This window comes from Physeter macrocephalus, unplaced genomic scaffold (genome assembly GCF_002837175.3).
Source record: "Physeter macrocephalus isolate SW-GA unplaced genomic scaffold, ASM283717v5 random_109, whole genome shotgun sequence".
Lineage (NCBI taxonomy): Eukaryota > Metazoa > Chordata > Mammalia > Artiodactyla > Physeteridae > Physeter > Physeter macrocephalus.
Window position 1 is genome coordinate 18,429 of NW_021145395.1, and position 23,954 is coordinate 42,382.

Sequence of the window (23,954 nt, forward strand, 5' to 3'; positions counted from 1 at the left end):
ATGGTGCATTTGTCAAAACTAAGAAATTAACATTGGTACGCTATTAACTGAACTACCGACTTTATTTGAATTTCACCAGTTTATCCAGTAATGCCCTTTTTATGTTCCAGGATCCAATCCAGTATACCACAATGCATTTAGAAAGCCTGTTTAATGGTTAACCATAAACAACCACAAGGGTGGACTTTTCTACACTATATATAGCCCTTAAAATAATATTTAAGGTTGGAAACTGCTGCTCTAGCCCTTAGGGCATCTTAGAAAATGTTCATAGATTGAGAACAAAGATGGTCAGAAATCTAGAGGATAACTATTTCTTTGGGGCAGATATCTAAAAGTTAGGTAGCCTTTGTCAACTCCATCCTTTGAAGTAATCTTCACTGCAGCTATGAGAATATGATGGTGCCACCCAAAATTCTGTGCATTAGAAACAAGTCAGCCGTAGTCTTGATAGTTTTTGGATTGGGTTTTTAGTATTTAGCAGACATTTACCTGTTGGGCACTCAGCCTCGTGCCCAGGACCCGGCCTCTGGCCGAGTCCAGTGTCAAAGTGGAGACCTGACCTTGTGGCCTCTGCTCTTGGGGGAGGCGGTGGGTGACGCAGGTCAGCAACTCCAGGGGGAGGTGATGTGGAGGCAGGTGAGCGTTAGGAGCAAGGATCTGGCCACGATCCCGGTATCGAAGGGGGCCCTGCAGTGAGGCCTGTGCCTCAGTGATCCCCATGTACTGGTGATCCCATGAGGGGCACCATAAGCTTGTGAAATTCACGTTCACTCCAGAGTGTTCCTCAAGCCCCAAGATGATAGCATTTTCAAATGAGAATTCTTAAAGCCGAGGTACTCCACCCACTGTGATCTAGTCTTCCCCAAGTTATTTGACTTCCCGACATTTGGTTTTTTTTTTTTTTTGTGGTACGCGGGCCTCTCACTGCCGTGGCCTCTCCCGTCGCGGAGCACAGGCTCCGGACGCGCAGGCCCGGCGGCCACGGCTCACGGGCCCAGCCGCTCCGCGGCACGTGGGATCCTCCCGGACCGGGGCGCGAACCCGCGTCCCCCGCATCGGCGGGCGGCCTCTCCACCACTGCGCCACCAGGGAAGCCCTCGACATTGGTTTTTTGACACGGCAGCTCTTAGAGCTAAACGAAACCCACATGAGGGCCGTTCTGAGGTCCCATCGAGGCAGATTTCATTTTCTGCAGGCTGCAAAAGTGTCTCGTTAGGAGGGGTGCGGTCCACTTGAGGAGGTGGCCTCCCACAGGTCTCTTCTGACTCAAACCCAGTGAGTGAACAACCCCAGTCTGCTTTAGTCTGTGACTAGACTTCGGTGGGGTCACTTCCTGCGCTGGCAGCTCTGGGTCAGGAGCTGGAGAGCACTGCCAGATGCAGCTCATCTTCCCCAACTCGTCAAGCCAGTTTAGCAAGAGAGGGGTTCTTTCCAGAAGTGCCCGCAAAGTGGTTCTTTAGGTTGTGGGGTCTTTTCTCCCCACTGAACGCACGTAGCTTTCTAACTCTGTGGTTTATCCCTGGAGGTCAGAGCCTCTGTTCATTGCATTCCCCACACTTCCTTCAGTTGCATTCATTGGTTGAAATGTTTTTTGCTTTTATAGGAATCAAAACTCTAGACATGTAAACTCTTGACCTGGCAATTCCACTTTAATGATTTTATCCTAAGAATGAGGCATGCCCACAGTATTAAGTTGTTTAAAATCGTAAATGACTTCGGTGCCTGTTAATAGAGAGTAATTAAATTATGGTACATCTGTTAATTGTTAGCCAAGGTACAGATTTCTCTGAAAACTTTCGGCGACGTGTCTTCTGCAGTTGGTAAAGAAACCAACTAGAGAATTGGAGGTGGAATGAAGCTGGATTTTACAAATGTGGAAAAAAGCAGAAGAGTGGGGTTTTTAAAATATAGATCATCTTAAGATATTTTGAACATGTGTATTCAAGCCAGTGAAAATTTAGTATCTGCTGGGTCCTAGATACTGTTCGGTGTTAGGAACACAGACAAGACCCAGTTCCTGCCCTGATAAGTACATAAAAAAAGAATACTGAGCAATTAAAAAAAAAAAAAATTTTTTTTGGCCACCCCGTGCAGGTTGTGGGATCTTAGTTCCCTGACCAGGGATCGAACCTGGGCCCTCAGTGAGAGTGCGGGGAGTCCTAACCACTGGACCCCCCAGGGAATTCCCAAGCAATATTTAATTTCAGTGAATGTATTCCAAAAGAAGTTGATAGTTTTGAACTTAGACTGTCACATTACTTACTTATCTTTGTTAATCATCTCAGTGCTTGGGGCCACACCTCCTGAATGGCAGCCCCAAGTGTGATTTTTCTGTCTTACTCTGGGTATAGCTGATAAACATTATCCCAGAGTGATCTTGCTTAATCTGAGAAACCAAAATCAAACTACTTCTTACACACCAGCAAGATATTTGTAAGAAGAAATTGAATATACGTTTACCCATAAAAACGTTCATCCTCATTTATCCATAATTCAGCTGTGAAACTTTCTGGTAAAAGCCATGTGCATAAAGCTATTTATCACAGTGTAACTTATAATAGTAAAAAGATTGGGATCAACTCAGATATCCAACTATTACAGTGTGGTTCAGTCACTCAGGAAACATCCTCTCAGAGGGATATCACGCAGCCGTTAAAAATGATGGTGATTGGCCTGACTGGTACCCTGGGCCAGAGCTTCATCTTCATGACAGTTGTGTATTTTGGTCCCCTGACCTGCTCCGTGATCACCACAACTGGAAAGTTCTTCACCATTTGGGCCTCCGTTATCCTCTTCGCCAACCCCATCAGCCCCATGCGGTGGGTGGGCACTGTGCTTGTGTTCTTGGGTCTCGGTCTCAATGCCAAGTTTGGGAAAGGAGCCAAGAAGACATCCCACTAGGAAGAGAGAGACTACCTCCACTCCAAGAATATTTAAGTTATTTTCTGGAACAGTGACATCTCATGGGAAAATAGACAAAATAGAGATAAAAGACTAGGTTTCAGTCTGGGTAAAAAAAAAAAAAAAAAAAAAGAAATGATGGTGAGACAAAAGCTATAGGGCAACATGCAGAAATGCTCACAAGATGACACTAAATGAGCAAAGTAGTACAAAATAAATCCACACCTGAGATTATAATGATCTAAAACCATATAAGCCAAAGGACCAGAAAAGAATATATAAAAGTGGTAATAGTGTTAACATGATGAAATGGTGGGTGATTTTTTTTTCCCCCTTTGGCTCTATTCTTTTAGATTTCATACGCTAGTTATATGGTTTTCATTACTTTAGAAATTAGATTAAGGGGGAAAAAATTCAGAGCAGAGAGTATGCTGTCCTGGAGATTGATTTTTGTGGTCAGATTGCAGGCTTGGAAGGGTGGGGAAAAGAATTGATAAATCCCATTAAGGAGGGAGTGCCTGTAATTAACTTACTGTGCTCTGATCCCCCTCTTCGGCTCCAGGAATTGAGGAAGCTCAGATGGGAAAACGAGGATACTTGACACCCACCAGCGCTCAAGAACATCTCACGGCTCTTTGGAAGAATGAAGGTTCTGTACCAGTCTAAAGAATTTGCCCTTTGCTTTCCTGGACTCAATTTGCCTTGCCTTTTTATTTTTATGTTTTCAAAATTGTGATTCTTGTAGATCTCTCCTGAAATCGAACAGCAGATTTGGGGCAGGCCTCAGGGTACATTGTTTTTGATGCCTTATAGTGTGGGGAAGGCATGAACTTGACAGTTACTGTAACTGAGCCTGGTCATTAAATGACAGCTGCAGGTGGGCATCGTTTAGCACAGTTTGACATATGTCTCGAAGGTTCGGTGTGACTCACTTTATTTTAAATGCCCAAAAATAAAAGTTGGGTTTTTTGTTTTCTTAAGGTTTCTATGGGAATTCCTTCTGTGAATCAAAAAATGAACTCTGTTTTTATTAAATTAGGATCCTCATACATTTTAATTCCCCACAAATAGGAAAGTCTTCCATTAGTCTTTGAGTTTATAAGAAAAGCCCACATATCACCCACCCTCTGAGAGTGTGTTCTGGAACACTGAATGTAACTGCTGTGTAATGACAAGCACTTAAAAATGAAAATCTTGCTGAAGGGATAAGTGATGTCAGAAAAAAAAATAGCACTCAAGTTAGTATGAGTGTTGTTGGCCCTGACATGTTTTATTCATTCTCTCTGTAGCTTTTTTTTGGGTTCCCAGACGCTTGAAACACAGCTTTCATCCATAGACGATCTTGGTAGCATCCATGTGGAGGGTTTTTTATTTTGTTTCCTTTCGTCGTTGTTGTTGTTATTTTTTTTTTAATTGCGGTATAGTTGCTTTACAATGTTGTGTTAGTTTCTGCTGTACAATGAATTGAAACAGCTATATGTGTAAGTGTATCCCCTCCCTCTTGGACCTACCCCCCCCCCAATCCCACCCATCTTAAGAAGACTAACTGTTTTTTGATTTGATTTTTGTTTGTTTATTTCAAAAACGTTTTCTTATAAATGCCAAAGTAATAACTGTGTGTGTGCACGCGGGCGTGTGAGTCTCGTGATCCAGGAACGTAACCAGAGGCACGTGAAAGTTTTTGTTGCCCATCCTTGCCCGTCTCAGCCCCTGGGCTAAGCACTGTTATCCCTGTAGCACCCGTCTTTAAACCCATCATCTCCCCTGTGTGTAGGCTCACAGCACCCAGAGACTGTTTTTTTGCTCATTAGTTTTTATAAAGACAAACGTGATCTTACTCTACATATTGTCCTACGTTCTGGGTTTTTGTTTTTTTTTTCCCACTCCGTAAAATTTCCGTGGTCATCCTTCCATGCTCTTACATATAGATTTAAATGATCCTTTTGGTTTATTTCAAACACAGGATTCTTTCTGAATTACCTTTTTTTGGGACTGGAAGATGTTGGCATGGAGTCCAGATTCAATCCCAGTATGTTCTTTCTGGATTTCTTGGTGGTGCCGCCCTCAAGGTAATGCCCTTTCATTGGCTTTATTTCACCTGACAAAGGTTTCTGGAACAGTTGAATAGTGACCTCTGGGAGAGGATGATGGAAGGGTCAAGGGCACTGAGAAGTAGCGCATCTGTTCCACTCCCAGGTGGCAGGTGGTAGGTGGTAGGAGCATTTTCCTTTCCATTCTTCCTGAGTGCAGGAAGAATGTGGGTTTCTTTCTGATTGTGGTGGTGAAGTAGGGGTGGGTGAGAGGCTGAGGAACACGCCCTTCATGCTGAGCACCCACTGATGCCACGCGTCCTCCTACAGGTATCGCCCTGTCAGCCGCCTCGGGGACCAGATGTTCACCAACGGCCAGACGGTGAACCTGCAGGCTGTCATGAAGGATGTGGTTCTGATCCGAAAGCTTCTGGCCTTGATGGCCCAAGAACAGGAGCTGCCAAGTGAGGTGGCAGCACCCGCCGCAAATGAGGTCAGGGCCGCCTTGGAGCTGATGTCATAGTTCTGACTCCCTGTGCTCTGGGTCCTGGGAGATGCCTGTCAGCAGTTCTGTACAGCTGTGTGTGAGCCGTGGGTTTGGGAGGACCAGGCGAGGTCTGGGGGAAAGCATGGGTCTGAGCGTGGCCCCAGCGATCACGCCCGGGGTGACCTTGGTTGAGTTGCTTTAACTTCTTAGTCTTGTCTCCACTATAAAATGCGTGTGTTCTGGGCCACCTGCTCTCCCTGGCAGCTCTAGAAAGACCAGTCTGCTGCCCTCAGCTCTAAGAATGTCCCTCCTGGGCTATGGTACCAGAGCCCGTGCCACCCAGCTCCGGTTTTGGCTCAGGAAGGTCTCCAGCATTGGGGTCAGGAAGGCAGTGTTGTCATTTGTAGGAATTTCCCAGAATAGGACTGTCAGATTTGGGGCCTCAGCTTCTTCTCCAGTAAACGGTGGAGCTGAATTCAGTTTTCCTGTATCAGCAGACATTTCCCGAGCCCCTTCAGTGGGCCAGGTCCTCCTCGGTGGGTATAAAGATGAGTCAGGCACTCAGGAAGTTTGCTGAGATCACTGACATCCTTCCCAGCTCTAAGATGCTCTCTGGATGTAAATAGGGAGGAGTGTCTCAGCCTTGAGTAGATAATCAGGGCTTCCAGGCTCCCTTCCCCTGCTGGGACAGGCCTGTCACCAGGGGGCGCCACTGTCTGTCCCGGACACCCATGCTCTGGGTTACTCGGCCTTTCTGCTTGGGGTTTCTTTGGTTTTGCTTAAGTTTTCTGATCTGCTGGGGCAAATGTGCTTTTAAAAATCCTCAGTATTAGAGAAATCTGCCATCTGCAGGTCCTAGTTCAGTTTCAGAGGGAAGGCCTTAGGATAGCCGGCTCCAGTGACCAGGGCTAAGGATTTTACGTTGATATCCCTTGAAACTAGGGCAGCCTTTTGTCCAAGAGAAAAAGCTAAATCTCCGCAGAAATGAACGGTATCCTCTCTGCTTCCTGAGGTCCTTGCTACCTGAAGTCACAGTGCCCTCTTTCCATCTGATTAATAGGGTGTGTTGTTTCTTCCCACGCTTGCTCCCAACATCCCGTTCCCATGGCGGCCCCCTCACGAATCGTGAATGCCTTGTGTGGGTGGGCTAGCGCCGCTCCAGGCACTGAGAATATGCAAGTGAGACAGGGTCTCACTCATTTCACAAGTAGTCACAGGGCCCTGAGTCAGGTGATGCCATAAGAAGTGAGTTAGTCTGACAGGGCCTCTGTCATCATGTAGGTGACCATCTCTCCCTGTGAGGTTCCTTCTGCCAGAACAGAGAATATACCTGTCCTCTTTGTAACTGAGAAGACCCTTCTATTCCTCAGGATTGAAGACAAGCCCACTTTATCACTAATGGGTTCCAAGACATTCTCATTTACTGGGTCTTCCCCCACCCTCCGCTTTCCCTCCTCTCAGTGCTGGCAGCTTTCTTCTTTCATCTGACCCACACTGGGACAAAGGACCATATGTCTCTCTCCTGTGTCTGTCTCACTGTCTGAGACCAGACAGTGTCAGTAGGTGGTGCTCTAGGGCAGCTTACTGCCTTAAGGCCTGCCACCTGGGCAGGTGTGGGAGAAGTGGAAGAGGCAGAGCCAGGGACAGAAATATTGAAAGGATTGGTTAAATATTGCAGTGAGGCCTGGAGATCAGCCAGTAACTTGACATAGCCTTCATCTTAGTCGATGGCACAGGAAATCATAAGGCAAACATTTTTCCTTTTAAGAAATTACTTCATCTGCATTTTTGTGAGTGCTTTGGATTAAGTTTTTCCAAAACCATAAATAAAGCTGAAACTCCATATGAGAATCGGTTATCTCGCAGGGTAACAGAGCTACATAAGAGTATTGATGCGGGAAGAATTTCTAGGGTTGCCTTAAGAATTAGATACTAAGGGACTTCAGCTGCTGCTAGCAGACACATCCATTACCTTCTTGGCTTGCACACTTTGAGGGAATAAGCTACCATGTCGGAGAAGCCCATGCAGCAAATAATTGAAGGTGGCTTCTGGCCAACAACCAACTAGAAACTGAGGCCCTTGGTCCAGTAGTCCTCAAGGAACTGAATCCTGCCAACAGCCCTGTCAGCTTAGAAGTGGGTCCTCCCCCAGTTGAACCTTCAGGTGAGACCCTAGCCCTGGCTGACTCCTTTATTGTGGCCTGGGGGAGACTCTGAAGCAGAGAACCCAGTTAAGCTGTGCCCAGATTCCTGACTCTCAGAAACTGTGAGATAATAATTGTGTGTCAATTTAAAAGGAAAGGAAGGAGACTTCTTAGAAATTTGAGTTCATTTTACTCCCAGAAAGAGACGGGCTGGTAAATAGGTAGTGGGGCTGATGTTTTGTTGATGCATATGGACAAGAGAGATTTAGGAGCACTTTTGCCACTGATCTGTCAAGTTCAAAAGACATAAAGGCAGACTCCAGAGCTCATCATTTGTCAGAGCTCTAGTAAGAAAGAAAAATGGAACTAGGCCTGGCCTTTTTGAGGTTCTGCCATCACGCCTGTTTTCTTGGTTGTGTCTTGGCCAGGAAAAAGACCCTTCGATCGCTATGGACCAGTCCTTTTTGAGTCTACTTCCAGGCCAGTCCCTCACAGACAAACTTTACAACGTTTGGATTCGCCTTCAGAGCCACGTCAATATTGTGTTTGATAGCGAGATGGACAAATTAATGATGGAAAAGTACCCTGGCATTAGACAGGTGAGCAGTGAGCTGGATCCCCATTGCTAGCCAAAGGGGTTAAATAATAAACGTGTTTGTCTTGAAGGAAGAAAATGATAAACATACTTGTTTTTTTTTTTTTTTTTTAATGCTTTCTGTGGACTCTTTTCCCCATAAAGATCCTGGAGAAGAAGGATGGTTTATTCCGGAAGCACATGATGGGAAAGCGAGTAGACTATGCAGCCCGCTCAGTCATCTGCCCGGACATGTACATCGACACCAATGAAATTGGAATTCCCATGGTGTGTGCTGTTAGGTGGCGGATGGGAGTGGCGAGGAGGGCTGGGGAGAAGGCATGGGGCCGGCTGCAGTGGCTTGCGTGGGGACAGCCTCTGCCTCTTCCCGGTCGAGCTGTTCGGAGGGGACCCTGAGGCCGTGGGGTAGCGTTGCTCTCACTCCCCGCCAGGTCTCCAAATACCCTCCACCCGCAAGGAAGACTCACCTCCCGGGCCACCAGGGAGCAGACGGCAGGGTGCACGTCCCTCCCGCCTAGCTTCTTCCTGACTGTCTTGGCCTAATCTTTAAGCCTTCCTAGTGAGATTGAACGCATGACAGAGATGAGGAGGAGGGAAGCGGAGGGGGGGGGGGGTCTCCGGCCCGTGTACTTGCCGGCATCAGGAGTCAGGCCGCGGAGGAGCCCCAGAGAGCAGGCATCGCCCGTCCTCCCAGACCCGCAGGGGTGGGCGGTTTGCCCCATCCACCCATTAGTGTTTCCTCGAGGAGCCAGCCTCCTTTTCTCACTCCCCCACCACGTCAAGCTGTGGTGCTCGTTAGCAGCGGCCTGGCCCCTTAATCGGCTTCCTCCTTAATGGGCCCTGAGGTCAGTACTAGAAGATGGTTTAATTCCCTCCATGGAGAGGCTCATTTCCTCGGGCACAGTCCCCCTGCTGCTCTGCGGGGAGGACTGGTGAGGAGCAGAGAGCAGAGCTCACGTGTTCTGATGGCCTCCCACCTGCTGCCGCCTTCCGCCTCGGGTAGACGTGGGCTTCCTGGGCAAGGGCTCCTGTGGGAGGGGACAAGAGTCAGAGAACGCCCAGTCCGTTGCCCATGGCCTCCTGGGAACCAGGGGTCTTTGCATCTGGAAGCTGGGTCGGGTGGCGGGGAAAAGCATTGGGAAGTTCCTGAGTCTGAGGCCCCGGGAGGAGACCTGTTCGTTGCTCTCTTTGGACAGAGGGCAGGGGCTGCCCCTTTTGGCTCTGGCCTCATGGTGCCTCCAGGGTCCCCGGCTGTGGGAGAGACCTTCAGTGTTGCTCCTCCTTCCACCTTCAAAGGTCCTCTCTTTCTTGGATCCGGGCTCGTTTGGTAATGGAGGGACTCGGAATTTCCCCTCTGTCTGTCTCCAGCCTGCCCCAAGCCTCCGGGCCATGGTGGCCTGGGGCATTACTCGCAGGATAGCCGCGAGGAACAGGGTGCGTGAACTGCCTCTTGGCCCCTTGTGGCACGCCCTTCCCATCCTGCATTGTGGACAGGTGTAAACAGAAGCAGAGGAGGCGAAGTCTGGGAAGTAAGCTAGAGACCCAGCAGGGAACCAGACAGACGTAGCATGTCCCCTGTGAGGCTTATGTTCTAGCAGTGGAGACGCATCAACAGATACACAAGTATAGGTCTCCCTCGACTTATGATGGGGTTATATCCCTGTAAACCCATCGTAAGTTGGAAATGCCGTGGGTCGAAAATGCTCTTAACGGACCTAACCTACTGAACAGCATAGCTTAGGTCTAACCTACCTTAAATGTGCTCAGAACACTTATGTTAGCCTACAGTTGGGCAGAATCATCTAATGAAAAGCCTATTTTATAATGAAGTGTTGAATATCTCTTGTTAAGTTATTGAATACTGTCCTGAAAGTGAACAACAGGACGGCTCTGAGTGTATGGGTTATTTACCCTCGTGATCACGGGGCTGACTGCCAGCTGCAGCTTGCTGCCCCTCCCTGCTTCGGGAGAGTATCATATAACGTTTCAGTAGCCCAGGGAGAGACCTAAATTCAAAATGGGGAGTACCGTTTCTACTGAACACACGTTGCTCTTGCACCATCGCAAAGCCCGCAAAATCCTAAGTCGGGCACAGTCTGTACATATACACTCTGTCAGGCAGTGGTCAGTGCATTGGCAGAGTGGAGTGGGCCACGGGGCGGGGAGGGCCTCTCACACAGAGCCACTCACATCGAGACCTGGCCGGCATTTAGCAAGTTCCCTTACCTGGGACTACTCAGAGTTGCTCATGTAGTTATACGTGCCTTTTGAAGCATCAAAGGGTTTTAATATTCAGTAGCTCAGAACTCGCTTAAACCAGGGAATTCGTTTTTCTTGGAGTGTGGTGCAGGTCCGGTGTGTCAAATGGAGCACTGAGTTTTCTCATGTATCAGGAGACCAAATCAGTTTCATCTCAGGCCAAGTAAAGAGATTTGGATGGCATGTCTGGGCTCAGGGCATGGGCCACCATCAATTAGAGATGGCTGCTGGGGGCGTGGGGGAAGTGTTGGCGGGAGAAGATGGTAGTTGAGGGCGGGTATGTGCTGTCTCTCTCAAGCTAGCGTTCCATGCTATTTTCTGTCTTTTGGGACTAAATGAGTGTATTGGCAGACCAGGAAATGGTGAAATTTTTAAATGCGTTAAAAAAAATTCTACTGTGTAAACTGCAACACTCAGGTTACTCTCTTCGAGCAGACTCTGCTAGAAAAGGAGACCCAATCTCTTTCCTTAAGGGAGCGAGTCTGGAAAAATGTGGAAAAGACGGGGAGGATGCTGCTTTACTTGCTGAAGGACGACGTTCTTGGCTCAGAGAGTACCTCTGCATCTTAGGGAAAAAGTAACACAGCCCGTTGAGTCGGATCTGGGGGTCCATGTAACCTTTCTGCCCACCCTGAATTTTCACACCCACGCCTTGTTTCCAGGTGTTTGCCACAAAGCTGACCTACCCACAGCCAGTCACCCCCTGGAACGTTCAGGAGCTGAGGCAGGCAGTCATCAACGGCCCCAGCGTGCACCCAGGAGCCTCCATGGTCATCAACGAGGATGGTAGCCGCACGGCCCTGAGCGCCTCGAACCTAACCCAGCGGGAAGCCGTGGCCAAACAGCTCCTGACACCAGCCATGGGGGCACCTAAGCCCCAGGGGACAAAAATTGTGAGTAATGGGCAGATTTGGTCAGGGGCTCGGCCAGCTCCTGTTGGCTCCCCGTGACTGCGGCTGTGGGCTGTGGCCTCAGTGAGTGCAGATGCAGGAATGCTGTGAGAGCAGTTCCTGCCATACGCACCACCACCACCACCACCCCCCGCCCAGAGGAAGCTGCCCCCAGACGTGGGTGTTCACCAGGAATAAAACTTCATTTGGCCATCCCATGCATGCAGCGCAATTCTGGGTACATGTCGGGGCTTGAAAAACACTCTTGAATTGTAACTCCATTGTGATTTGCTGCCCTTGAACAGGGCTGCTCCAAGGGTGGTCCTCAGAGCAGCAGCATCCCTGAAGCTGGCAGGAAATGCACATTCCTTCCTTCCCCTCTCCCTCCCCCCAACCCCTGAATTAGTCTCCCTGGGAATGGAGCCTAGGAATCTGTATATTAATAAGTTCTGCAGAGGGTTCCTCTGCATGCTAAAGTTTGAGAACTGCCCTAAAGGAAGGGAACATTCTGTGTCTGATAACTGAAAACTGACAGGTTTCATCTGATACTTCACTTTCGGGGGACTGCTAGCTCTTGCCTGTGGTACTGTGTTAAGGGATCCTGAGGCTTTATCTGGGCTTCACCGGAAAGAGTATACGATGGATTAGCAATGTCTGCTGAGGACAGATGGCTGGGTGACATCACTTGTGTCTGTGTCAAATAATAGCCATTCCTGCTGGGAGGGGTATAGCAAATAACGACTAACCAGGCAACAGTGGCGGAAGTTGGTAGAGTGAAATGGACTAGATTTGGGATTAATTTATGGTGACTGCCCAGAGTCCGGGGATGACTGTGTCTTCCGCACCCACTTGCACGTTTGTTAGACCTCCTCTTACCCTCTGACACATCCAGACCCGGTGGCCGACTAGGCCTTCTTTTTAGTGGGTTTGAGCTCGACAGAGGACCATTGGTCCTTGAAGGAACTCTGGTTGGAGGACAGAGGGGGAGAGGAAGCCTTGTCACGGTGACCATTGGTCCCCACTGCTCTTCACCACGGCCTGTCCTCTTGCTTCCTCTCCATCTCACCGCTGTCCCGAGGTCAGGCAGTAACAGGCCGTGCGTTTTCTGGTTTGGTGGCAGGGGGCACATGCAGACACAAATCTAGTCACCTGTTTTGGTTTTTTTCTCGTGCATTAAGTGAGGCTTGTGTTCAGGTTCACGGGATTATTCTGCCGTTTTTAAGTGCCTAGTGTTTTGCTAGGAGCTGTGAGAAAGATGCAGGAGAAATCAAGGTGTGTTTTTCATAATTTATGGTGAAGCAAGGCAAACACTGGTAATCTTCATACTAACTCAAGTCGAGCATGTGAAACAGTCTCACAGTAGGACGTTCTGAGAAAAAAATTGAGAGAAGAGAGCAGAGTCGGGTGAGGTGGTGCCGTGCTGCGCTTTGCCAGGCACCGTGGATGAGATCCTGCTGTCTCGGGGTGGATGGCCTGGTAGGGGCACCCCCAGGGAATGAGACCATAAATGTATCACCACTGCTGAGTGGGGTGGTGGACACGAGGGAACAGCGACGGGGGACGGTGACTTTACCCACATGACGCTGGAGAAGAAAAGAGGGCTGTGGGCAGGGTGGGCTTGCAGGACGAGTTTGGCGTCATCAGGAGGCAGTTGAGGGCCAGTCTGGGGGCTGCAGGGGAACCGAGGGTGAAAGCAGGGTATGTTTCAAGGGGACCTTGACGTAGGGGGGCTTGGCTGTAGGCTGGGTGTCAGGGCTGTAAAAGAGAGAAGGTGAGAAGGAAGCGTGGCTTCCAGTGCCCTGGAAGGAGGTGTGTCTGGGTCCTTCTGAACTGAGGTCATGGTGGAGAATCTAAGGGCTAGCTAGTCTCCCGTAAAAGGTAGAAATGTGGCACTTAGGTTAGGGGGCATAGAGTGAGGGAATGAAATTATCAGGAATTCCCCGCCAGCCCAGTAGTTAAGACTCCGAGCTTCTACTGCGAGGGGGCACGTGTTCCATCCCTGGTCGGGAAACTGAGATCCCGCAAGTCATGTGGTGCAGTCAAAAAAAAAAAAAAAAGAAATGAAATTATCAGAGTTAAACTCTTTGAGCACAAAGTACAACAGAGAGAAAATGCGGGGGAGGGTGGAAACCTGTGGAAGCAGGAGGCAGGTAGGGGAGGACGCCGAGGGAGAGAGGGCCGGCCGGGCTCGCGCTCTCGGTATCTGCATCTGTCTCCCACCTGCGCCGGGGGCGGTTCTTCCCGGTCAAGACCAGCCCCAGAGTATCTTTGCATCTCCCAGAGGCACTTACTTTAGTAGGTGTTTGTGGAGTTAAATACGAAGTTTAAGAAGAGTGAGGAAACGGAAGGAAGATGCAGATTTGTCCACGTGAAGGTCACGTGTGACCCAGGAGAGCCGTTTGAACAAAGTGGGGGGAGCTGGGCTTCAGGGCCTTTGTGATGAGGCAGCGAAGCAGTAGCTTCATCTCTGACTGGAGCAAAAGCAGAAGGATACGGGGGTTTCTGCCATTATTGGGGAGTGAGGATGGGCAGACGTGCGGGGGAGCTTCCTTCCCGTGGCCTTGTTACGTCTGTGGGGCTGGGGCTGGGCTTAGGAGAGGGCAGGCGGGCCTCACCGCACGCTCAGGTCAGCTCGTGGGAAGCGACGGAAATGAGTTCTCAGCAGCCGGGAGATTGAGTGAGGGCGGCCCAGTCACCTGTCCCCCAGCCTAAGTTCACATCCCGAGCACACTGTCCCTGCCTTGTCTCCCAGCCCCACCTCTCGGCGTCCCAGCGATGTGGGCCTCTTTCTCCCCTTCAGGCCTTGAACCCGCCGTCCCTGCCGGGAATACTCTGTCCTCCCCGACACTCCCCAGCCGTGGCCCACTCGTCCTTCTGCTAAGCCTTCGTTCCTCTAGGGCAGGGGTCCACAGCCTTTTTCAGCCAAGGGCCAGATAGTAAATATCTTAGGCTTTGCAGGCCCCACGGTCTCTGTTACAGCTGCTCAGCCTGCCTATGTAGCGTGAAAGACGCCACGGCAGTACAGAGTGAATGGGTACGGCCGTGTTGCAACAAACTCTAGTTACAAAGGCAGGTGGCCTGCAGTTTGCCACTTTTACAACATGAATGGGGTCCCCCTCCGTGTGTCCCACCTCACCCCCCCCCACCCTCATTGCACGGTGTGGTCACTCCAGGTACCCCCATCTGTCTGACCTCGAGTTCCTAAACCCCGTGAGGACAGGGCAGGGTGTTCGGCCCTCCACTCTCCCCAGCACCCAGCATGTAGGAGGCACTTGGGAAACCTCTGTGGTCTGGACGGGTCCAGGATGAGGTGCAGGAGGCTCTGAGGTGTGAGGGCCACATTTGACCTGAGGATGTGGCCCTGGGGCAAAGACAGGAAGGGAACTTACGAAACAAAAGTGGTCCTTATATTGGGACCTGGCGTCTAAAGGTGATTATCTTTAGTTTCCAAAATCTCAATGATGTCATATGTAATATTTATATATGTAGTCAGATACGTGTGCATTTACGATTCATTTGTAATTTGTAAAGTAATGTTTTGGTTAATGTGTTCCATGTAGATCAGGACCTGGGCCAAAGGTCCGGGTGATGTGACTGGGAGGGACAGACCCAGGTCCAGGAAAGGACAAACTGCAGGTTAGATGAGAAGGGGGAGGGGTGAGTGGAAGAAACCATTTCCCCTGGGAGGGGTGAAGTCTCTGCCCCTTCTCCTGGGCCTTTTAAATGGAGTGGGAAGTGGCCAGGACGGCCAAGCCTCATTTCCCGGCCCAGCAGTCAGCCAGGAGCAGCTCTTTGGCTCCGGCTCTGCCTCTGGGAACCCTGACCTGGGCACTGGGGCACGCTAATTTTCGCTGCGGTATTTATTTAGAGACAAGAGAAAGGAAGGGCCTCAGGTTTGGGTTGGCGAGGGGAGCACCCTGTGCTCCAGGGCTTCTGTTTGGATTGGCTGGTGCCTGCTGGCCAGGCCCGCGAGCCTTCCCAGCTGTGGGGTTTGCTTACGCTGGAGGATGTCTTGAATTTTTGAGACTCAGATCCGAGGTGAGTCCGGGGTTTGGGACCCAAGCCACAGTTCCCGGCAGTTTCTTCCTTGAGAAGCTAAAGAAATAGACCTTGTAAGTCAGTTCAGGCTCCGTGACGTGCCCTAGGCAGCCACTCATGGGAATCCTCAGAATCCAGGTCTCCTTGGAAACACGGACATGGGGGTGGGGGGAGGGCGGGTTTGAATTCCTTGGGGAGCAGAAAGACTGCCTCCCCGCTAGCTGCTTTTAGGACTGCCTTTTAGAATTTGAGGGGTTTGCTCCCTGCTTCCCTGAGTTGGAGGACACTTTCAGCCCAGCCGAACAGGGATGTGGGGAGGTGGGTGGGGAGCGTCTCTTGTTGACCGCTAGTCTCTTTCTGTAGCCAGCTTTCTGATACAACTTCATAAGGTGGACGACATAAGAAGAAACCAGACTTGGAGTAATTTGTTTCCCCCCAACCGGTTATCTGCTGGACAATTTAGGGGAGACTTGGGGTCGGGGGAGGCCTCACTGAGTCTCCATAATTCCTCTGGGCTGCTAAGGGCAGCCTGCAGAATGGTTGGGGTAGCAGTTGCCTCATGCATTTGTTTTTTTATTTTTATTTTATTATTTAAAAAAATTTTTTGGCCATGCCGCAAGGCTTGTGGGGTCTTAGTTCCCCGACCAGGGATTGAACCCAGACCCCTGCAGTGAGAGCATGGAGTCCTAACCACTGGACCGCCAGGGAATTCCCATGCATTTGTTTTTTAAAGTGGCGCCTCTGTTCATCATTTGGGAAGCCCAGTAATTAATATAGCGTAAGACTAAGGGCCTTATACTAAAGTCAGCTTTGTGGGAGGAGGTGTTCTGTCAGGAGGACGTGACCAGTGGCATATTGATATTGGTAAGGAACAGAAAAGCGTGAGCGTTGGTTGTCTTTAAGGAATAAAGTTGTGGTTTTCATTCTTTTCTTTAAGTTTGTCTGTATTTTCTGTATTTTCCCCCACAGTAAGCATCACTTGTGCAGTTTTTCTTGCTTTCTTTAGAAAGAGTTGAAGATCTTTTAAAGAAATTTCGTAGAAGTAGTACACGCTCATCGTAACACAAACATCACTGAGACGTATAAAGATAAAGGTGATGATCTGTGCCTTGCTCTTCCTCCCGTGTGTTCCTGCCTCAAGGAGCGCATAGAAACAGCTCAGTGAGGATCTAAGTACCCTTTTCCCTCGTGTATATAAACCCGTAGAGTTGGGTTGGGTTTTATTTATTTATTTTTTATTTTTTGGCCGTGCTGCATGGCATGTGGGATCTTAGTTCCCTAAGAACCCACGCACCCTGCCGTGGAAGCCTGGAGTCTTTTAACCACTGGACCGCCAGGGGAGGCCCCTGGGTTGGGTTTTAAATTGCCTCATCCTATCACCTTAGATGGCACCTGGATTGTTTTTCTTTTACTGGAATACATTATTGCCATCGCTTCAGGACTGTTACAGGGTTAAGTCATCCTTTTTCATCATTACATAATATTCCATAGTACATACCATGATTTAGCCACCAGTGCCCCTTCTGTGGGGCAGCCAGGTTTTTCCCAGTTCTTGCCACTGTTAACACTGCTGCATAAACATACACGTTCTTAGAACCTTGCATTGACACCTTTTTTGTACTGAAAGGCCAAAAGGAAATAAGTTTTAAATGTTGTAAAATCTATTGTGAAATTGCTTTCCCAGAAGACCATGCAATTTAAACTTATTACTAATTTTTAAGTGCAATAAAACATTTTCAGAGAGCATTGAACTGGGAATCAGGAACCCTGTGTTTCAGTCCTGGCTCTGCTGGATGAGGTAGGCCAAGTATTTCTCATCCAAATACTTGGATGAGGCCAAGTATTTCTAAAACGTGGAATTCATATTTTGAATAACATACTCAGATGTGGCCCTGACGGGGATTCTAGAGGTCTGCCAGATCCTTCTAGATCTGGCAGACCAGGAGTTTTACGGTTATATGTAGATAGGCTGTCTTCAGATGTGTCTATTTCTTTCTTCAGATTAATTCGCAGAGGAATTCAAACTCCGGAAAGGTCATGCATCTCTGAAGAAGACAGAGATTACTGGACAGGGGCCTGTAGCCTCATTGGCTTAGGCCTCTGTGCGCAGAGCCAGGACAGGACTATGCTGGGCTAGCACCTATTTCTCAGAGTACCAGAGGGGCTTAGTAGCTATTTCTCAAAGATTCTAGGGTTTCAGTCCAGACTAAAAGTTCTCCTTTTATTTAGCTGAATAAAACCTGAGACAGACAGAAGGCACACTCGGCCCAGGCCCAGGTGAGCCCTTGGAATAGTAGCGACGTTGCCCAAGTTGCCGCTGCTCACCCTGTTCTCTCCTCCGCCCCGAGGTGTGCCGGCACGTGAAGAATGGGGACATTCTCCTCCTGAACCGACAGCCCACCCTGCACAGGCCCTCCATCCAGGCGCATCGCGCCCGCATCCTGCCCGAGGAGAAAGTCCTGCGGCTCCACTATGCCAACTGCAAGGCCTACAACGCCGACTTTGATGGAGACGAGATGAACGCCCACTTCCCTCAGAGTGAACTGGGCCGGGCCGAGGCCTACGTCCTGGCCTGCACGGATCAGCAGTACCTTGTTCCCAAGGTAGGTCTGACCTTGAGGCCGTTCCGTGGTCATCGCCGGCACAACTTGGCGGTCCAGGTCCGGGCCCTTGCCAGCTCCTGAGTCAGTGGGTGGCTCTAGGGCAGGGGCATGTGGAACAGAGGGTCTTGGCTTCTTCTGGGTGGGGTCTTCAGCTCTCTAGTGGCTAGAGGCAGGGAAAGGGTTCTCTCTTGCTGCCCCTTAAGGTGGCAGGAGAGAAGTTGTAACAGTCATCCCAGAACGCTGAGTTTAGTAGCTGCATAATAGGTCTTGTCTTCCAGTCTGTTTGGATTCTACAACTTATTAGCCTGTGGCAAGCATTAGCATCCCAGCTGTGAGGGTCCCCAAGGTCCACAGATGACTCTGATCCTTTGAGTCTGGACAAGCAGGAGTTTTAAGAGACAACTTAACCCCAAGGGTCCAGATGAAATTCCCCTCCGGCCCATGAGGAATCTCCTCTGTGAATCCCTTCCTTTATAAGCCGTTTGCGTCACAGTGATTCACAATGACACATCATTCATTTGGGCTGCAGTGTGGAGTAGTAATAATAATAAAGAACTATGGCTACCGTTCGCCAAACACATTTTCAGTGTCAGACACTACAAAGCACGTTGGAGGCCTCTCCTTTCTTCCTCCCCACACTCCTTGGGGTAGGTACTACTAACACATTTACACATGAAGAAACGGTGTAGGGAATTCCCTGTCGGTCCAGTGGTTAAGACTCCTTGCTTGCATTGCAACAGGCGCAGGTTGCATCCCTGGTCGGGGAACTAAGATACCACATGCAGCGCGGCGCGGCAAAAAAAAAAATAAATAAAATGGTGTAACTTACCGAAGGACACAGAGCTGAGGAGGAGGAGGAAGGGCCAGGAACTCCCAGATCCTTGTGGCTTGTTCTTTTCCGCTCTGCGGGCCCTGCTGCCCTTCCACAGAAGAGAGGGAGACCTCTGCACCCAGGAAGCACCAGAGGCTGCTCGGAGATGTCCCTCATCGATTAGTAACCTCTCCTCCTGGGAACGTCTCTTCCCCCGTCAGTCCCACCTGGGGAATCGGGCAGGTGGCCAGGGTCCTAGCGTCCCAGCCTCGTTGCCTACCAGACACAGCGCTGTGGCTTCATCCTGGACTCAGTTATTTGAATATAACTTTCTTTCCCTTCTCCACCCACCTTAGCTGGCTGTTGATTAGTGAAAGGGCTGACAATAGGCAGGAGGGGTTTAAGGGCCCACTCAGGTCCTCCGGAAATTAGAAGAAATAATTTGATTAATTTTTACTAATAAATTTACTAGTAATTAGTAATAATTTTACTAATAATTAGAAGAAAAAGAAGAAATAATTAGAAGGAAATAATTTGACTAATTTGAAAATTGGCTTTTTGTCTTTTTATGTAAATAATATCCGTGGTAGCTATGATGGTGGTGGCAATAAAAGCCACCGTCTGCTGAGCACTCCCTGTGCCTCAGGCACTGCTCTGAGCAGTTTGCCAACATTCTCACTTAGTCCTCACGACAGCCTTAGGAGGTGGGTGCAATTTTCAGATGAGGAAACACCGGTGAGTGACTTGCCAGCCAGTGACGAAGCTGGGACTTGAACCCAGCACCGTTGACCCCCCCCAAGCCTGTGTGCTCAGCCTCGTGTGTGATTAGCCCTGTTGACAGGCGAGGCTGGGCCTGGGCGAGGGCACGTGGCAGTGAGTGGCTCCCGGGACTGAACCGGCCACCTGGCTCTCTAAAGGGAGTGTCGCATTTCACCACGGGGGATACTACCAGCGAGCAAGCGGATCGTTCATTTTTTGCCGGCGGAGGGACCTCTGGACTTCAGCCGCGTGGGGAGTTGGGGTGCTCCGAAGTTCTCAGGCCAATGAATTTGAATGTGCTATACTTGATTTTGATTGAATAAGGTAGAATAGGCAACCTCATTGCTTACAGCATGTCCTGCAAAGGGCTGGACTATGTAAAATCCAGATGTGCCTCATCATATGCTCACCTGCCTGTGAGTTTTAGGTCAGGAGACAGGGAGAACACAGATAAATAAGCTTACAACAATAAACTACATTCTTTTTTTTTTTTTTTTTTTTTTTTGTGGTACGCGGGCCTCTCACCGCTGTGGCCTCTCCCGTTGCGGAGCACAGGCTCCGGACGTGCAGGCTCAGCGGCCATGGCTCACGGGCCCAGCCGCTCCGCGGCATGCGGGATCCTCCCGGACCGGGGCGCGAACCCGGTTCCCCCGCATCGGCAGGCGGACACGCAACCACTGCGCCACCAGGGAAGCCCTAAACTACATTCTTAAAGAGTAAAAACAAAAAACAAAACACTTCTAGAGGATGACCTGAGGGTTTACTTTCAGACAACTTTTTTTTTTTTTTTTTGGCCAGCCTGCACAGTTCGTTGGGATCTTAGTTCCCCAACCAGGGATTGAACCCGTGTCCTCAGCAGTGAAAATGCAGAGTCCTAACCTCTGGACCGCCAGGGAATTCCCTCAGACAATTTCTTTTGTCAGAGGTAAAGAGCTTTTGATTCTTGATAAATTTTGTTTAGTCCTCAGTGTGAATGCTGAGGTGGAATCGTTATTTTTTCGCTAATGGTTATAAAAATGAAACATGTACTTTGGTGGCAAAGTCCTAAAAGGACAAGAGCTGGTTTTCCTAAGCCATTTTTGGGTAATTTTTCTTGGTGTGTCTTTATTTCCCTTTGTTTCTGTTTCTCTTTGTTCGTTATTCTATTTCTTCTCTATTTCTAGGTTCTCTTCCTTGACTAACCATAGTACCCGATTTAAGTTCATTTTATTGTTGGTTATATGTGTTTAACAGGGTTGGAGGTTGTCTTCTTACTCAAAATAGGAGACGAATGGAACTTTAGCTGTTTCTTTTCCAAGAAAACAGTCACACTTTTCATTTACATGTTTCTTTGTGGATTCTTTTTTTTTCTTCTGTTTGTTGTATCTTTTGAGGGCCAATGCTTCATGGAAGTTTATTTAACAAGGTTTGAGACATAGTTTCCAGACTTTGACTTAGCTATGAAATTCAAGTCACAGAATACCCTAATTCTCAAAGCATCCTGACCAAAGACATCAATTGTAATGTCATTTTGCTGTGATATTAAGTGGAATAGGATAGCTGACAATTACCTGGGTTTTTGATTCAGAGATGGTCTTTCTGATCCTAAGCAGATTTAGGAAATTCAGAATTATAAATAGACCCTTAGTAAATTGCTTTAATCAGTATTCCTCCCTAGAATTCATGATTATTGCATTGAAAGCAATTTAGCCATTAAGGTAATTTTCTAGTCATGGAAAAGTCTGGATGGAGAGAGAAGGCACTGACTAGATCCCATAACTTATAATTATGTTCTTTAAAGGAAAAAAGCAAAAGGGAAAATCTGTATCTGCCCCCAAAGACTGTGGGATGAGTCAAATGCCTAATACTGTTTTGGGTTTTTCCTCTAAGCAAAATAAGACCTTGTCTTTGGAATAAGACACAGAGTGTAATTTTTTATTCGTGTTCATAACTCAGAGCCTTCGTAAGAAGGGCTGCGTGCCCCATCTGATCTTGCCTTCCATCTGCACCACCTATTCAGCTCATCGGTAATAATTATCTTGAGTTTACGTAAAGCCCGTTGCCACAGTGTTGAGACTGTTTGACAAGCATCCTTTTTAGCCTTTGAATTAGTGCATGTGGTTAAATTCCTGGCGCTTCTCCGTGGCTGCATTTGTGAGTTCCTTAGTTATGAAACATGGACATAATATTGGACAGTATTTAACAAATAAGCAAATGATAACAATCTGTAGATCCAAGGCACAGATTTTTCTCAAGTTCCCATAAACATTGAAAAGGTTGCAAAAACTGCTTCTTAGAGAAGGTCGGTGGGCACAGCTATTTTTACTTTAGTGTGCCTTACGTTGCCGTGAATGCAGACCTGCAGATAGGGTTCAGGATACCGGGGGTCAGAAAGGCTGTGGAAAGATGAGTGTACCCACCCAACTGGGGCTTTTATAAAGGCCCTTGTTTTGACATCTGGTAAATTACAGCCTACCATGAATATGTGCTACATTATGAAGAGACGCTGACAGCAGGCATTCTTTCCTTCTGCAGTCACACACGTCAAAGGCCTCCACAACCCTCTTGAGGAACCTCTGCCCAAACCCCACCCTCCCTGCGCTGGCCCACTCCAAGTCACTCCTCAGGCCAAGCTGCAATACTGCCCCTCAGAGAGACCATTCCTGACCATCCTCCTCACCCCAAATCTATGTGATGACCCATCCTGTTATTTTCCTCCAGTATTTAAAACTCTTTGTGATAATGTGTCTGTCCAGTCATTTGTTTACTGTCTAGCTCTTTCTCATCATGAAGGATCGTGTCTGCTTGGGCCACTGGAGTAGGTTAAAGGTCTAACGCAGTGCCTAGGCATACAGTAGGCTCTCAATAAATATTTGTTGAATGGATGACTGATTTAGAGGAGAACCAGGCCAGAAATGTGTGAAAAATACCAAAGCGTAAAACCAAAATATAAAAACAAGGACACAGCTAGCAGCAGCCAGACCAAATTTATGCATAAATGCCAGAAATATGCTGGAGTAACTAGAAACAGATAGGATTATGGAGAGAAGGCTAGGGGGCCTGGATGAATTTGTAGCAGTTTTGATACAGAACAGTGGGCAAAAGGCAAAGGTGGGAGATGGTCAGGAAGCCCTGGTCATGTGCCATAGCAGGCAGTTTGCTCTCAAGATGGGAAGCCCAAGCACCGTCCTGGTGCGGCTCAGAGACAGGACAGTACGGGGATGTAAAGGAGGGCTGTTGCTAGCGGGCAGCTCCCAAGCACAGGATTAGGAATTAGAATGCGACTTCAGTTTTTTCTCTGTTCTTCTCTTATCTGTTTTGCTTTGTAGGATGGCCAGCCATTGGCAGGGCTGATCCAAGATCACATGGTTTCGGGTGCAAACATGACCATTCGAGGCTGCTTTTTCAGCCGGGAGCAGTATATGGAGATGGTGTACCGAGGACTCACAGACAGAGTGGGGCGTGTGAAGCTGTTTCCTCCTGCCGTCCTGAAGCCCTGTCCGCTGTGGACAGGAAAGCAGGTAATTGGGAGAAAACAAATGGTGACTATAAAAAAAGGAAACAGGCCACTCAGTAAAGAGGTTTTTGTTCCCAGGAGAGCCCAGGCCAGAAACAGAAATGGCAAATCAAACAATAGTCTGACTCTCTCTTTGATGGGGTTTTTGGGTGCACATGGTTTCAAGGGAGTGTCTGCTAAGCGAAAGCTGCGTCGTTTCTGTCCTTTGCTTCTAACTTAAACTCAGTGCCCTCAGAACCCACATATGGTGGTAATAGGCAGTGGTGCTGATGGTAGCAGCAGTTAAGATTTGTTGGGAGTGCTTCAAACATGTTATCTTACTTAACCCTCACAACCAACCTGCGATGCAGAAACCATCCTTATCACCATTTAGCAGATGAGGATAATGGAGTTTGGAGAAGCTGTTACATGCCCAAGTCCATAGGAGACAGAGTTGGGATTCAAACCGAGGACTTTCTAACACCCAGACCATCATACTGTACCTAATCAGTTATGTGATCTTGGCTCTGTCAGCCTCAGTTCTTCATTTATAAAACAAAAGGGTTCAGGTTGATGAGCTCTAAGGTCTCTCCCAGCTCTGCAGTTCTTTAAATCTGTGGACCTGGGACTTGACTGCTTTTTAGTTACTAAGCCAACTTGTATTCCTGAGATAAACCTTACTTGGTTATGAGGTAGTATTTGCTAAACTTTTGTGTAGAATTTTTTGCCTCTGTGTACATGAGGGATTTTGATCGGTGGTTTTCTTTTCTTGTCATATGTTTGCCTGGTTTTGGTATCAGGGTAACATTGGCTTCATGGGATGAGTTGGGAAGTATTTACTCTTCTTCAGCTTTCTGTAAGAGTTTGTATAGTATTTTTTTTTTTTTTTTTTTTTTTTTTTTTTTTGTGGTATGCGGGCCTCCCTCTGTTGCGGCCTCTCCCGTTGCGGTGCACAGGCT

At 48.5% G+C, this 23,954-nt stretch overlaps 1 protein-coding gene across 1 annotated transcript in view; it reads left to right on the plus strand.

Annotated features, from left to right (window-relative positions):
• POLR1A (RNA polymerase I subunit A) overlaps nt 1–23,954 on the plus strand; it is a 75,396-nt gene that overhangs the window by 13,843 nt on the left and 37,599 nt on the right. Inside the window, exons 7-14 of the mRNA XM_024129901.3 lie at nt 3,467–3,553; nt 4,868–4,973; nt 5,265–5,427; nt 7,994–8,164; nt 8,305–8,427; nt 11,082–11,312; nt 17,696–17,950; nt 22,829–23,020. Coding sequence (XP_023985669.1) covers nt 3,467–3,553; nt 4,868–4,973; nt 5,265–5,427; nt 7,994–8,164; nt 8,305–8,427; nt 11,082–11,312; nt 17,696–17,950; nt 22,829–23,020 — 1,328 coding nt within the window. The remainder of the gene's footprint in view (nt 1–3,466; nt 3,554–4,867; nt 4,974–5,264; nt 5,428–7,993; nt 8,165–8,304; nt 8,428–11,081; nt 11,313–17,695; nt 17,951–22,828; nt 23,021–23,954) is intronic.